Source organism: Eutrigla gurnardus, assembly GCF_963514095.1.
Source record: "Eutrigla gurnardus genome assembly, chromosome: 12".
Taxonomy (NCBI): domain Eukaryota; kingdom Metazoa; phylum Chordata; class Actinopteri; order Perciformes; family Triglidae; genus Eutrigla; species Eutrigla gurnardus.
In genome coordinates, this window is record NC_139926.1 from 22,956,056 (window position 1) to 22,971,521 (window position 15,466).

The following is a 15,466-nucleotide window of genomic DNA, read 5'->3' on the forward strand; positions in this document are numbered from 1 at the left end:
GGACGGACGGATGTAAAAACCTGAATGCACCTCGGTCCAGGAGCTGCACTGGGTCGGTGGTGGGTGAGGGCTTGCTGAAGGCCTTGGAGGTGATGGTCAGGACCCTGAACGCATAGCGCACCCCTTTGGAGAGCGTGGTGATGGTGTAGCTGGTCTCCTTCAGGCCAGAAGCTATGATGGTCCACTGGATGGAGCCCAGGGCTTGTTGTTGGATGGCGTACATCAGGGAGGTTGGATCTGAAAAGATAAATAGATTTCATGCTAAATGTAACCACAAGGATGGAAAATACAACATATTTTTTCATTGTCGGTGAACAAATGTGAATATCCTTCTGGCGTACCGATAGAGGGGTCCAGCCTCCTTGGTTTCTTCCAGCTCAAGGTGATGGTTTTCCCAGTGATGGATTCAATCACTGGAGTCCCATCAGGAGGGTCAGGGAGGATATCTGGAAATCAACCCAGGGGAATTAGACTCCTGATCTTTGCCTGAACACATCTGTTCATAAATAAAAAGAAAAGAACATCACCTGTGACATAGAGGTGAGCGTAGCAGGTGGCCTTGCCCACTTTGTTAGAGATGACACTCTTGTAGACGCCGCCGTGGGCGTGGCACACAGAGCGGATGACCAGGCTGTGGACGTCTCGAACTACAGGAGAGAGATATATATTTTATCACAGATTCAATGATACACTTATTATTAATTTATTGGACGAGAACAGGGGCAGGTTAGTGTTAGTCTGAATATTATACATCACATGCCGTCATAACAGGGTTTTAATTTAATGCAAAGACACACTCAAATGATTTTAGAACAATTTCTCTGATGCTAAACTTTTAATTTAGCTTTCAATAAAATGCGTATTTAAAAGGATCCACTGGACATTAAACTGCTCAGAGTGTAATGGCTTTGTAAAAGCTTGAGGACTCTGATAGGCCTGAATATTAATCCGTTTCTAAACGCTTACACTGCGTCATCTTTCGGTCCTCTGTGCTCTCGATCCTCTTGCCGTTGTGGAACCAGACGATGGTCGGGTACGGCAAACCGGCCACTTTACATTTCAGCACAGCCTCCTTCCCCTCGATCACGTCCAGGTCATAAAGAGGTTTGATGAAGTCGGGCATCGTGAAACGCTCCACCTCGTTCTCCGGGACCTCTGGCTCCTCGGGGATTGACGGCATCTTCTCCAGTTTAGCCCTGAAGGGGAGGAGAAGATGTTTTTTTATCATGCATACTCTAGGAAAGTGCATGAAGAGCTCAACAATCAAACCCTTACAGCTGTGAGGAAATGGCCGGCCGCGGTTCTTGGATGTAAAGCTCGGCAGAGCTCTCCGCCTCGCCGTGACTGTTGTGGGCCGTGACGGTGTAAAAACCCTCATCCTCGTTGGTCACATGAGAAATGAAAAGAGAGTGGCGGCCGCCCTCCTGGAGAATACGAATGTCCTCGCTTTCTGGGAGCGGGTGGTCTAAAGACAGAAGGAAAGTCTTAAATTTAGTTATAATGTGGGTTATACATTAAAAAAAAACTCTCAGAGGGTGAGAGATATATTATGAATGTAAATAAAACCCTTTTTCTTCTGCTGCAACTTCACATCAAAAGCATTTTAAAAGGTGAAACAGGAGTAGATTTATATCCTGAAGTAGTCATAGGTGAATAGCTCGATAGTGAGCGCCATCATTCATCATTACCGCGTCTACAAAACAAGACGGGCATTTTGGGCAATTTCTTTTTGACAGCGGATCAGTTTGTAATGGGAAAGTCAGCCACGGTGAGCTGTTAGATAAAGTGCTGCAGGAGACAGACTGCACACGTCCAACTACTCAGTGAAGCTCACCAGACACTCTCACTTCTGCTGTTTGCAGCATAAAATCTGATCACGGTTGCACACAGAATGATGGAAACGGTTTTGCTGCCTCCAGTATTCTGGGACCTGTAGTATTACATCAGTAAAATAGGGTACTGTATTTGAGGATTGCCCCTTTAAGGTTAAGATCCCCTGTGGTACTCTTGGATGCGAGAGTGCGATCCTACCAAAATGACTCCAGACGACCTTGGGAGACGGCGTCCCGCTGACTTTGCAGTCAAACCGAGCGTTTCGCCCCTCGATCACCTCCAGGACGTCCAGCTTGCGAGTGAAAAGCGGTTCGATCGACGGGATGACTTTGAGCTTGCCGCACGACGTCACTTCCTCTGAAAAGTAAACGTTTAAATTCAGATTTCACAGAACAGATGACTACATTTGCCATCACCCATGTTGTGATATTAGTGGTCGATACATGCCTTTGGCCGTGCTCAGCTTGCACATGTAAGTCCCGCTGTCGTCCTCGTGCACCGAGTTGAGCAGCAGTCGACACTTTCTCCCGTCGAAGTGCATCTTACAGTTGAGCAGCGCCGGCTGGATCAGCTTCCCGTCCGCCAGCCAGTCCACATCGGTGTCCTTCGGCCCGATGACGTGACACTCGAACAGGACGGTCTCCCCGGCCTTGGCGGTGATGTCCCGGACCGGCCGGATGACGGCCAGGCCCGGCTCCACCGGAGGAGCTGGGTGGAGATAAAGGACATTTTCTGAGTGCTGTTGGGAACTAATTACTGGTCAAACTTAACGTTTTTTATCCACTTGCTGTTATGATATCGATAAATGCTGATTAACAAGTAAACTCCTACCTTTTACCAGCAGCTTCCCTTCACACTGCTTCGTCCCATACTCATTAATGATCTTACAGGTGTAAATCCCAGAGTCGGACCTCACCGCTGACTTGATGGTCATTTCAAAATGTCCATCTTCTGCCTCGCGGACAATATGGCGTGGGCCTGTTTTAACCGTCACTCTGTCCCTCAGCCTGCAGAAGAGAACAATGGTTGTTTTAAAACAAGAGATGAATCATGTTTAAACCACTCAGAGAGCTTTTTTAAAACTTAATTTATGCAAAGATAGATGACCAAGCACACACTGGCTCTGTTCTGGCTGGTGCGAGGGGGGTGGAGGGTGGGATACGTTAGCCGGGGCTGCCGATATTATGTTTAGCACATTCTTCTCTGCTATTGTCTCTCGAGAGTCATGACTAACTCCAATAACAGAAGCTGCCAGTGTGACTCAGCCTATTCTCGTCTCCCGTGTGAAAGGGATTGTTTGGAGTTTTTGAAGTGGGGTTGTATGAGGTACAAGAGTCAGTGCGTTACCTATATCATAAAAAAATAATCATATATCAGTTCTGTATTGATGTAGCCGTCGATAAAGGTGTGTTCACAACAAAAGAAAAGCAAATATTTTGCGTGGAGTTGAAATATTTTGCGTGGAGTGAGGAATGTGCGTGACGTTGATAGTGTAGCCTACCTCCGATCGATCCAAACTCCATTCAGAAAACAAACTATTTTAAAAGTTTCTTTCTTGTGGCCTTGCCAACAGACCTAACTAACCATGACCTTTGAATTTTTACAAATCCTTGTCATTTTGTAGTTATTTCGGCAGTCTTTTTTATCCGTGTATTCCATCTGAATCACAACAACGTTGTTTCGTGTTCTAAACACAGTGAATACAGCTCAGTGAAATTTAACCCAGCACCTCTGGGTGATGTTACGAACTCGGACTAGACAGCGTTGGGCTGTACAAAGCCCCTCCCACTCTCACGAGTGACGTGAATAAACAGGATTGATCCTGTGATCCTGGATTTGAAGAAAAATATAGAATATTACAAGTCGCTTGTCTAAATAACAACAGCAATGAAGAAACATAACATAAAAGGACGTGTTCGACAAACAGGACCTGACCCTTTTAAGGCTGTTCAGATCTGCCTCAGCGTTGCATGTGAACGACTGATTGTTGTCTAAGAGCTCATTAGTTGTGTTTCGGGGCACTGAGGAGCTCCGTGGTAAACAGGAGAAGAATGCTATTCTCCCCTTTTCTATATTAAGACTCCCTCCGTCAGCCTGCAGATTGCTAGGCAGCAAGCATTCATCTTCCACTTCCTTTAACAGATGCAATAAAGCAGCGTGCTCTAGAACATGCTGTTAAACAAGCTCGCCCGTGGCTGTCGATGCGGATAAAATGTTTTCCAAGTAGTTTGATGAAAAAAAAGGGGACGTACCAATAGAGCATGGGTCTGGGTTGTCCAGTTATTCGGACAGACATGGTGACTTCCTGTCCTTCGATGACAGCTTGGTCACTCATTGTTGCCTGTTTGAAATTCAATGTATGTTAGAAGCTGAGAGATGCATCTCCTGTGTTGATGGGATGACCACACAGTAAACTCTACAAGGGAAAGTAATTAAGGTATCCAATCGGAACGAGCTCTGTAGTCTCACCAGGAATACAGGAGGTTTCCTGAATCGTGTGTCAATAGTTTTCTTGAGCTCTTGCCCTCCAAAATCCATGCCTTCCTCCAGGGGACTGAGATACTCTTCATCAGACGTAATAGGGCTGCTGATGTCTCTGGGCAAACCCAGGTTTCCCTTTGGCTCCTGCACAGACTCTGTGAAAGCAACGGGGGTCACATTATGTTTCATGTTGTGGTTGCAGACGATCCTGATAACGAACAGATCCGACACGTGCCTTTCGATTCGCCTCAGTAAACTGTGTTTGTTGTGGCGGAGAGCGCCGCTCAACGAGAACAAGAGGAGTTCAGATATAATTGGAGTCTGAGATGTCAAATGTGATTTTCAAACAATAGTGGATTCACAGTGGGTGGAGCCAGTAAGCCTCTGTGGGCAATTTATAGGTTCAGTTTCGCCTCTGAGTTGCTATGGTAACTATAAGTGAGGTTGTTCAGCTGGAATATATGGCCCAGACATTTTGCTCAGTGAGATAATGAAAAAGGAGAAGGAGAGAAATCAGCTGAAACACAATGCCCTGTTGGGGAGAGACAACCGAGACAGACGATTGTTTTAAATAATAAGAGATTTTCATATTTTAACTCATTGATAGGCCTATTTATTTAATATGTGGGTTATATTAAAATCAATCTATGTGAATAAAAATAAGTAAATACTGTATATTTCAGTGTTGCAATAAACAATAAACGTGTCAACATAATGCTTTTCATGTTAATGCGCATAATCTTCTATCTGCCTGAATAGCTCAAAATCATGAGTCATGTTGATGAACCAAGCAATTAAAAACAATGCAAAAACAATGATAATCATATAATTTAAGTTTATGTTTTATGTTTTGAAGTCAAAACATGAAATTAATCTGCTATCCCCAAAGTCAAACGTACCTGCTTTGATTATAAGGGTGGCACTGCTGGAGGCTCTGCCCACCTGATTCACAGCAGTTACACAGTATTTTCCACCATCACTTGTTCTCGCTGATTTGATGAGCAACGTATGTCGTTCCCCCTCCACTTTAACTGCGTAATTTGCAATGCCAGTGATTTCTTTGTTTTCTCTTGTCCAGGTAACTTCAACAGAGAAAACACAGAATAAGCATCTTTATCAACTGCTTCATCATACAACTCGAAATCACAGTCTGTGATATTTTTGTTGTTAACACCCAAAGTACAACACGTTACCTTCAGGGATGGGGGTGCCAGCAATGATGCATTTTAGTAGCACATCTGCACCAGCAGATGCTACAGTGTCCTGCAGGGGAAACTCAAACACGGGGGCCTCCACTGGGTCTTCTTCAGCAGATACATAAGAATCATCTGAAGAATCTGAAAAAAGACAAGCTTGAAGTCATTTCCCATGCGATCCAGTTAGAGGAAAATCCTCTCTAGTAAGAAATGAGTAATCGGTTAAATTTAACATGAAAAGCAAGCAGACTGGAACTTGACACTTCTACGGAAAGCTAAATGAAAGAAGCACAACAAATCTAACCTAACTCTGGAGACATGGGTCGAGGGCGACGGCTCTTTCCTTTGGTCTTCACCGGTCGTCCCTCTTTGGCGCTCGCAGTAATCTGCCGAGGCTCACTTGTTTTCACGTGAACTTCCTCTTCCATCTTTTCATCTTCCACGATAATCATGGGGATTCTCATCTTTAAGGCTGGTTTCGATAGATCCACTTCCATCCTCTCCTCCATTGGAGTGACTGGTGACATCCTCGGGGGCTTTGAAAGAGGTTGAGGTGGAAGATCTTGCAGAACCGCCCTTTTCTGCACCAATGGACTTTCGGGTCTAGTTTCGATTTTTCTCAACGTTACTTCTATTGGCGTCTTTCTCCCCGAAGTCTCATCCTTTTGGGACGTTTGCACGAGAGATTCTTGGATGTGCGAGGATTCTTGCATTCGAGATACCCTTTGCACAAGCGGGCTCGGTGGCCTTCTTTCAATCTTGCGAAATGTCATCTCAGCAACATGTCTGCTCGGCGACTCTGCCCTTTGTTGATGATATAATGCTGGTGATGACGATCTCTGAATGATTTCCGTTACGGGACTGACTCGACTCAACTCTCTCACCGACCGTTGTCCTGGCAGGTCGGATAACTGCATGGACTCTGGGGTACCTGCGACTTCTCCAAATCTGCTGACCGTTACAGCTGTTGAACCAGTGCTTGCTGCCTTTTGAGGTTGGGACTTGTGCTGTTCTTCCTGCGTTCGCTGCTCTTGCTGCATCGGTTGCTGACTATGTTCCTTCTCCTGCCGTTCCTTCGCCCACTGGGCACGTTCCCTTTCTTGGAGCCTTTGGAGGACTTGCGGAGGAATTGGTTCAATTTTCCTAAAAGGCTGACGCTGCTTGCTTTTTAGAGTGAGCTGTTCGGTTGAAAACGACTTCTTCAGATGAGGTTTACCGACGAGCTTCTTAATGCGCTGGAGCTCCTCTGCGAACTTGTTCTCAATGTCTTGAACTTTTTGGGAGTAGCGAGGTTTCTCCTCCAGCGAAGCTGCTCTCTGTCTGAACATAGATCGTCGTTCGGCAGCATCCTCTTTCAAAGCCTCCCTCAGATCTTCCCTTGAACTTTCTCGAGAGATTCCCAACCGGCTTCCTCCGTCATCTGAATCGACAGATCCAGCGTGATGGAATCCTGCCCAGGATCCTCCCGAGATGGAACCTTCTGGAATATCAAGGCTTCGTCTCCGCTCTTCTAAGCCTCGGACCTTCTCGAACACCTTTGAGCTTGCCCTGGTAAGCTTTGGGGATGGTCTGAGGGTGAATTCTTTCCGGGAGCACTCGCTCAGTGGAGTCTGCGGACGGGAGTCCTGGGCGTTACTTTGGGATGTGGATTTTGGCTGTTTAACCTTTTCTTCAAACTCCCCGGGAACCGTGTCTTGGTAATCAGTTGGCACAACTACTTTTTTTTTCAACAAGCTGAGAGGTGTCGTGGAACCGGAGCGACTTTGGAGCATTGGAGAGGTGGAGGGACGTTTGATGAGTCTTGGGGACGGGGGCGGAAGGGCTTCTGGGGGAGATTCTCTTGAAAAATGTTCTGACTGGCTCCTGAAATAGAGGATTTGAAGCAAAATCTGTTGGAATCGGTAGGTTGTTACTAATCTGCTGAGTATGGTATTTTAGAATGGAATTCCAATAATAATCAGCACACTGAGGTCTGTTTTAGGGTTATTTGGATGTTTCTTTCTTGCCTGGTTGTGTTAGAGTGATCCTCGTGTCCATGTGTTCTACTGTCATCTTCTGCACATTTGTCCATCACTGCATCTCATGTAAAGAGGAGATATGACATATTGTACAGGTAAGCAATCTTGCATCGATTATAAAACAAGGCAAATGTAAAGCTGCTCATTGCTTTGGTTTTCAGGCATGCAAACGCGGCTTTCACCAGCCTTGATTTCGGCCAAAGCAGCCAGAATAAGCTCAGTTTTGCCGACTGTACATTACCTGCCCAGCAAACAGACAAACTAAGCGACTAGATGGTGAACACAGTGGAGCAATTAGCAGCTAAAGAGTCAGTATTTCCAAAACAGGGCTAAAAGGAGAACATTCATCAAGTAGACACAAATACAAACATTACTGGTAGGAAAACATCTATCCATTACTGTCTTAAGGAATAATTGGATACCTGTACGCTCAGCCTGGTCCTCAACATCCCTGCTATCTTCTTTGGTCTCAAATTGGTCACCTTCATCCTCTGTCGTTTCGGAATCTGAAGAAAATAAATACAAGCAAAAAAAAAAGAGAAATTATTTTGCATGAATTATATATTATTAACTGGAGTTAAGTTCTCAGAACAGTATTGGTTGAGAAAACTAATACGAGTTTAATTAGTACTTGGAATAATATAACAAATAAAATGAGTAACAGTAGCCCATTTACAAAATTAAGTATTATTCAATTTTTAATTTTAATCTTTTAGCATGAGTGGAAAAATGTGTTTCCATAGTGGCAGCAGCAGAAGAAGAGAGATCACACTGTTTCTATAGGAACCAACAGACTACAGTATCTTTTTGACTTCAATCTTTAATTGTGTTTGGAACGGTATACAAAATTCAATTGCAAATTCATGTTGAAGGTGACATTTCAATTGTGCAATTTTTTTAAAACCAGAAAGGTAGAAAACAGTCGAAAACATATCATAATATGTATTTTTAAAAAACAACTCATCAACCTTCTTCTAAGCTAGGAGCTTTGCTTTACTCTGAAGCTCATCGTCACTTGATCACGACTGCCATTCATGTTGCCACCCTCGGGGTCTCATTAGCACAGCTAAGCTAAATGTACTCAATTTGCGGCGGCTGAACAGTTGCTGAGTCTTTGTCGTTCATTATTTTCTCCTCAGCATCTGCACAGTTGTTATTAAGGGAGATAATCTAATACGTAGGAGCAAAAATAAACAGAGGCGTTTCAGTATTTTCAGTTGAAAATCATTCTCTCCATTCCATCCCTGTTGAACCTGAAGAATTTGTTGCAGCTGTATCATCTGAAAAAAATACATCTATTTCCAACTGAGTGAAAATTCAGTCATTGCTAGAACTTAAAATAGAAAGCACTATTGAGTCATTGGCATCCCAGCAGCTCTCAAGAGGTGTTTGCTTCGCAGTAGGTGGAATTTAAATAAAAACAGAAGCTTTGTGCTGCTCCCTTGCAGAACGAGAACACAATAGGACTGTTTTGGTCATATTGAACATGATAGAGAAATAATATTAATATGGATTAAGTGGGGGAAAAAACCTTACAGGTTGCATGTATGACGAGCTCATGATTTTACTCAAAGCTATTGAATCTACATAGCAAGCTGCACATCCATGCAATATTTAAATAGTATGATTTAAACGATTTCAAAATAAAACTCACATCAACCCAATCCTTTTCCAAGAATAGCACCTAATATTCTAATAAAGCAGTTACAAAAGAGATCTTTTATATGTGAGCATATCCTAAATTTCTAATGCACATTGTATTATTCACATTTATTTTACATCGTCTCTACAAAATGAACTGTTTCCACAAAGCACTCGCAAGCAGAGTGTTCGAAAACCTCAAAATGACACAAATGAACATTACAATGAATTGTCTTATTATAAAAACGGTTATGTTGAAAGTGATAAATTATAATAAATAAACACTAAAATAAATTATTTGCTTAAAAAATGATAATAGCTCTGTGAGAGGAGCTTCTTTATATATCTTTACTCTGCTGAGTTAATAAGAAAACAGACTCAGACTCTGATATTCTACAACCAATTGATCAAGATTTTAGAAAAATATCTTGCAGCAACATCTCCATGAGGCTGGTCACTTTAATATTTTAATTTATTGGAATGTTGGTGATTACGCCAAGTTTAATAAGACTGACGCAAGGTGTATGGAAAAAGTATTTTGGGAGCCCACGTGTCATCATTTCAGGGTTTGGCCTCTATGAAAATTGGCTTCAAAGTCCCGGGAGCTTCATTCACCACCATAGGGCTCAAGTTTACACAAATTTGTTTTTTTCAGAGGATGTGAGAGGTTTGATTGGCTGACATTCTTCATATTTGAGGAACAGTCACAAAAAAAGCTGATTATAATTAACTTCTTTTGATTCACTGCTTGTTCAAAGTTCATAATTAGAGATATTTCATTCCATCATAAACAACTTAACTTTAAAGGAAATGTTTGGACCCCCCCAACTCTGCCTTGAAGCACATCTTAAGTAGTAAGCAAGAGGAGGCAATTACGTCACACAGCTTACGTCACGCAGCTTAATTAGTTGGTGTCTTGACTGGAGTCTGGTGGCAGTGAATGCATTGGGTTATTACTGGATATGTCACACAGTAATCCCAGGAAAGTGCGGTTCATAAACCTGCCACAGCAACGCTGCAGAAACCCACATAGCTCCAGTTACATCCTCCATAACGAGATGTGTACTTTATACCACCTCACCGTGTTCCCCAAACATCGAAACACATTTCCAGAAACTGTGGCTCAATTTCCTCAAAAGTCAAAACACAAACAGAAACAAGTCAACGACGTTGCCAAAACTCCACAAACCTTCAAGACAACTCTTCTCAAAACGGACTCCTCCCACCGAAACAATGCACACAGCCACCATATGTCTTACAGAGCATCACATAAACCAGATAAATATGCATCCGTTACTCACCGAAGTGTTCTTCCAGTCGAGTTTGTGCGGGTGCAACATGACTGAGACTAATTGGTAATCAGGGTGCTGCGATCCGAAGGCGTTTCCAGATGAACACAGTGTGCTAACTGATGCAATTTGTGTTCAGAGGCAATTTGAGTGAGAGCAGTGAGATTGTGGGTAAGATTTGTTGTTGGTGTGAGTTGCAAGTTTTTTAGATTTGTGTGCGTAGTTGTATTTTTCTTGCATATCTTGCCCTCACTGTTATTGTGACACTTTACGAGGGGAAAAGAAAAGTGTTTTTTTTTTTTTTTTTTTATTCTCCACTTGGGCTAGAAAACGTTTCCAGGTTAGGATAGTGTTAATATTTCGCTGTAGTAATCCCCTTTATATGAGCTACATTTGTGTGAGAAACAACTCATCACAGCAGTACTTCAGTGAAATCTTTTAAAGAGTTAAAGTTTAAAGCTGTGGTGGTGAGTTTGGTGATTATATTGCTCAGTAAATTGCTCTCGTTTCCCTCTCAACAAAGGGCATACGGAGCAGCTTCATCTATTGTTATTGTCATTGCACAGCTGTTGAGAAAAACATTGTGTGGATAATTGTTGAGCAGTAACAAAATGCTTCTGTTTATGCGCTACAGACAGAAAACGGTTCAACCAGTACATAATAAATGATAATAAATAGACCTGAAATTGACAAAGATAACATGAAATAGCACTTGCCTGAATTTGTCTTTGGTCTGGGTGTTTGTTCATGGCCACTGTTGGTATGTCCTCGACAGGTATGTTTTGCCTTGGCTCACATTCAGCAGCAGGGTATTCCCCGAGACACACTTGGGGTTCCGAGCCATTACTACACGCCTACATCAGGACGTTCTCCGCAAACACATCACCTGCTAATATCTCACTCAAGAGACTCAACTTGTTATACGTCGCAAGTCTGCTAACATCTTCTCAAATCAAAGCCAAATGGAAAAAAAAGAAAAAAGAAAAGGCACTTTGGTCCCGTTATATAACAAGTTGCAACCTCAGAGTGTCGGCACTTCTTCTGAGAGAATCCGTTGTTTCCCCCCCCTTGCGAAGCACAGAGCACAGATCTCCATCTGCAGGTGGAGATGTCTGTTGAATGCATATCATCCACTCGGAGGGAGCCCCCCCTGTCCGCACAATAGCCAGCGACAGTGTAAGCATCTTCCCCCGCTGCGTTCCACCCCACAGGCAGTGCACACCGATAGGCAGAGAAACCAGTGGGAGTGATCCAGCCCTCTTGAGATCACCGCTCTCCAGCACTGGTTGACATTTCTCATTTTTTCCTCCCTTCCTCCCCATGTGCATGTCTTATTCTTCCACCAAGGAGCCGGTGCTTTGCTGTCTGCAGAAGGAATCGAGGAGAATCGCTGCAACAGCTACAGGGATCTGCTCACTCCTCTGCATTGCTGGATCCCTGTTAGCGCTCGCTGGCTGCACAAAGCAAACCCCCCCCCCCCCCCCCCCCCCCCCGTCCTCCAAAGGATGCATTTAATTGCCGTTCTCACTACACGTCCAGTGGCTCGCTAGTTCATTTCCCTGAAGGGAAGGAATAGGCATTACTGCTTACACGTTTCATTTCACCACAGAGTGTAAGTCAGCACTCAGAAATGGCCACGCTCAGAAAAGACATTTCAATCCACACAGCAGCAGCGAACACGCTGAGTGTGCTGAGAGGAAATCCACATTTCTAAATACACCGGAAAAAAGGCACTCGCTTTATGATGGGAAAGATAAAGGAACATCGGTAATAACTCAATAACTCATGGTTGCAGCTACAGGCTGCATAATTATGGCCAAAATTATAATTATGATTATTCCGATCAATATTGTGTTCATACTTATTTATCCCACAGTTATTAATTTATTGGGACAAATTTCACATTCAAGCAAATGCAGCTTTTACTTCCTGGTTGTGCTAAATTCCTAACCCATCAAAATAAGACCGCTCCTTATTTATAGGACGTCTGCAAGCTAAAGAAAACTCTTCACCCAAAATTAGAACGACCAAATCATTGCTCATTTCTTTACTGTATATTGTTGCGTTTACTAGGCATCCAGAATCTGGTTATGAGTATGAAAAGCTAAAATAAAACGAAAAATTCCTCACACTTGACTCAAAACAAAACAGTAAAAGAAGCTTTTTGTGTGGCTGATTATTCTGTGATTTGCATGGGTTTGACTTAATGTGTGTTAACACCCAATTCCACAATAAGTGTATCTATCAGACCTTATGGTGGTGTGTGAGATCAGTTACTTTTTAATCCACACATGTGGCTACTGATGAGAGAGGAGAATACAAAGTAGATCCCTGATATGTTCGAAATGTCATATAATTTAATTTTGAAAAAAAAAACGCAGAAAAAAAGCTTGAGTACACGTCCCGGGTCACCATTCAGGATTTCTTGTCCATTAACCAACATTCATCTGTTGATCTACTATTAATAAATATTACAGCAACATGGCGTAGTGTCGGGGGTTTCCGCAGTGCAACTGCACCTGTTCACTCATGTTAACGGTGCAGGAGGACAGGAAGACAACATGAGGAGTCAAACACACTGGACAGGGGCCATGCTCCTGCTGTATCAGGTCTCTCCAAACACTACAGCACTCTGCAAGCTTCAATCACACTATATAGACTTTTACTTTTGAAATAAATCACATAGAGAATGACCAAGCTCTGCTTCAGCTCTATGCACCTTTGACCCTGAAGGAAACAGGCAACCGTTTGACCACAAGTCCACCATGTCAACTGAAAAGGAGCTTTTTTGGTTTTTAGCTCGTTTCTACTGCCCCCAAGTGGCCAAGAATGTGTCAATGCAAGATTAAAGCTGCACTAATCAATATCGTCATGTGATCAATGGTCTTGATATACCGATCAAGGTATCACTTGGAGCGACGCACCTTCAGATAATTATCACCCATTCCTGCAGTTCACCTGGAGCATTTTAGCACCTTTCAGGTCCTTGTTTTGGTTTTACAGGCGCAACTTTATTGTTTTGGTTTGCTCCGTCTGCTACCTGTTTAGCAACAAATGTCAGACAAAGTTGGCAACTAGGTGAGCATCGTGGAGCATTTAACCGCTAAAGTGACAGATATTTTTTCTCAGGAGTTAAAAATATCCCCCAAGTGAATGCTAGTATCGCTGTGCGTCTGCCGGACGTATAGGCAACGAAATGCTAATGCGTCTGACTTAACGACTCCGTGTGACGGTCATACGGCAGTGTTTTTTTCCCCACTCTAAAGATTAAGGTTTTATTTTCATCTTTATTTATCTACTTGCTTTAGTTTTAATATCTTTTACATCTGGGTTACTCGTTTGTGCTGTGTGTTAAAACGTATTAGAGACATTATTCGGTAAAAACGGTGCGGATCAGGAAAGATGCATGACATCGCTGCACACATCTTGATGCTTCTACGTATTTTTCAAGATGTCGTGGAATACAAATAGTCCCTTTCCATGCTCAGTAGAAGAAGAAAAATGAAATAAAAAGTCATACAGGTCCGGGCTAAAATTAGCAGTGATGTCTTCCTGTGTAATAGGAGAGACGTTGGCTGGCTAACATCACAAAAATCTAAGGCCTGGCACATTCCACTGTATAAATAACTAGGGAGAGTTGGTGGACGAGGGGGGCGGTACAGAGAGAGAGAGAGAGAGAGATGGAGAGAGAGAGAGAGAGAGAGAAGGGGTTCAGGCGTATCAGTGAGTGATGGGACAGCTGTAGACTACGCACATGGCAACGCAGCTTGAATCAAACTGAAGGTTAAAGTGTAAGAAGAAAAGACTTTTGTTCTTAAACCTCATTTTAAGAGCAGCCGACGGATCACTGCTTCTGTAATAATTAGACGTTTAATGCAAACAATGACGCTTGTCCAGCTGAAAGTCGTGAAACTGAGAGACTGACCGATCCAGCTAAGATTAATGCTATCATATCATATTTTTACTGAATTTCCTCCCCTGATGTAACGCCTATGAATACATTATTGAAGAGACAGTTATGTGAACTGTGAAAAAAAATAAAAAATAAAACCCTAGATACATGCTGACCAATTGACTATATACACTAAAGTAAATTGTTTAATCAATTAATAAATAAATAAATTCAACTAAAATATAATTATTGTATTTATATTGGCTTCTTGTCTTCAATTTTATTCATAAAAAAAACAGTATTGCTGTTTTTTTGTTACGTTAGAAAAACTATAACTTTCCAATGAAGTCCACTGAAATGGAGTTTCGTCATCGACATCTTTTCACAGAAACTAGTGCTCACATTTGACGGTGCATCTTGTCTACGGACTCCAAGCATCAATATTTATACAGTAAAGGAAATGTAATACACTGCGGTTCCTCGCTGCCCACACCAAAAGGAATCCTTGTCGTCACGTTTCCCAGCACGCAGACATCGCCGCTCTTTTATTACCCACGTTTTGTAGCTCGCTCAAAGCAGCTCGAGCTCAGCAGAGATTCGTGCAAACCCGCTCCTTTATTCTCCATCATCGGAGGCTGCTATTGCCAAAACTTCACTCGTGTTAAACTGACTGAACTGTATTCGGCGTAGACTCTCTGAGAAAGTAAAGATTGAAGAGTGAGTTTCCACGACTGAAGGAGTGCTTTGAGCTTCTCTACGAAGGGCATATTTGTAGCACCGCTACTGTCATTTTTCAAAGCAGCTGGACTGAATATAGATGGACCTCTAAGAGGTTTTGTTGATCACAGTGTTTAACAGAGAAGGACGACTGGCCTTCTGAGCATCCTCGGCTAGAAAAATGAAGGAACGCCACTGTAATAAACCATTTATTTTCAGTGTCCCTGCTTTCGTGGTAGAAATCTAATCATATAATAAAAAAAAAAATGACATAACAGAGTCTGTTTGCAGAACATCCTATACCTTCTGTGTGTCACATATAAAAGGGGAACATTTCAGAAAGAAATCTCAGAAATATAAAGTTGCATCTGTTCACAACACTCTTTCTATCCTCTCACC

General features: G+C 42.7%; 1 protein-coding gene across 2 annotated transcripts in view; it reads right to left on the minus strand.

Annotated features, from left to right (window-relative positions):
* The window catches only part of spegb (striated muscle enriched protein kinase b), a 28,794-nt gene that overhangs the window by 11,455 nt on the left and 1,873 nt on the right, over nucleotides 1-15,466 (minus strand). The window contains exons 2-16 of one of the 2 annotated variants that reach the window (XM_084022381.1): nucleotides 7,951-8,034; nucleotides 7,517-7,583; nucleotides 5,815-7,373; nucleotides 5,508-5,651; nucleotides 5,214-5,396; nucleotides 4,303-4,469; nucleotides 4,086-4,174; nucleotides 2,665-2,840; nucleotides 2,281-2,541; nucleotides 2,032-2,190; nucleotides 1,276-1,465; nucleotides 967-1,196; nucleotides 528-647; nucleotides 342-446; nucleotides 31-237 (exon numbers count right to left, since the gene is read on the minus strand). In XM_084022381.1, the coding sequence (XP_083878507.1) occupies nucleotides 31-237; nucleotides 342-446; nucleotides 528-647; nucleotides 967-1,196; nucleotides 1,276-1,465; nucleotides 2,032-2,190; nucleotides 2,281-2,541; nucleotides 2,665-2,840; nucleotides 4,086-4,174; nucleotides 4,303-4,469; nucleotides 5,214-5,396; nucleotides 5,508-5,651; nucleotides 5,815-7,373; nucleotides 7,517-7,583; nucleotides 7,951-8,034 (3,741 nt within the window). Of the gene's footprint in view, nucleotides 1-30; nucleotides 238-341; nucleotides 447-527; nucleotides 648-966; nucleotides 1,197-1,275; nucleotides 1,466-2,031; nucleotides 2,191-2,280; nucleotides 2,542-2,664; nucleotides 2,841-4,085; nucleotides 4,175-4,302; nucleotides 4,470-5,213; nucleotides 5,397-5,507; nucleotides 5,652-5,814; nucleotides 7,374-7,516; nucleotides 7,590-7,950; nucleotides 8,035-15,466 lie in introns of both variants that reach the window. The other variant, XM_084022380.1, reaches the window with a different exon arrangement.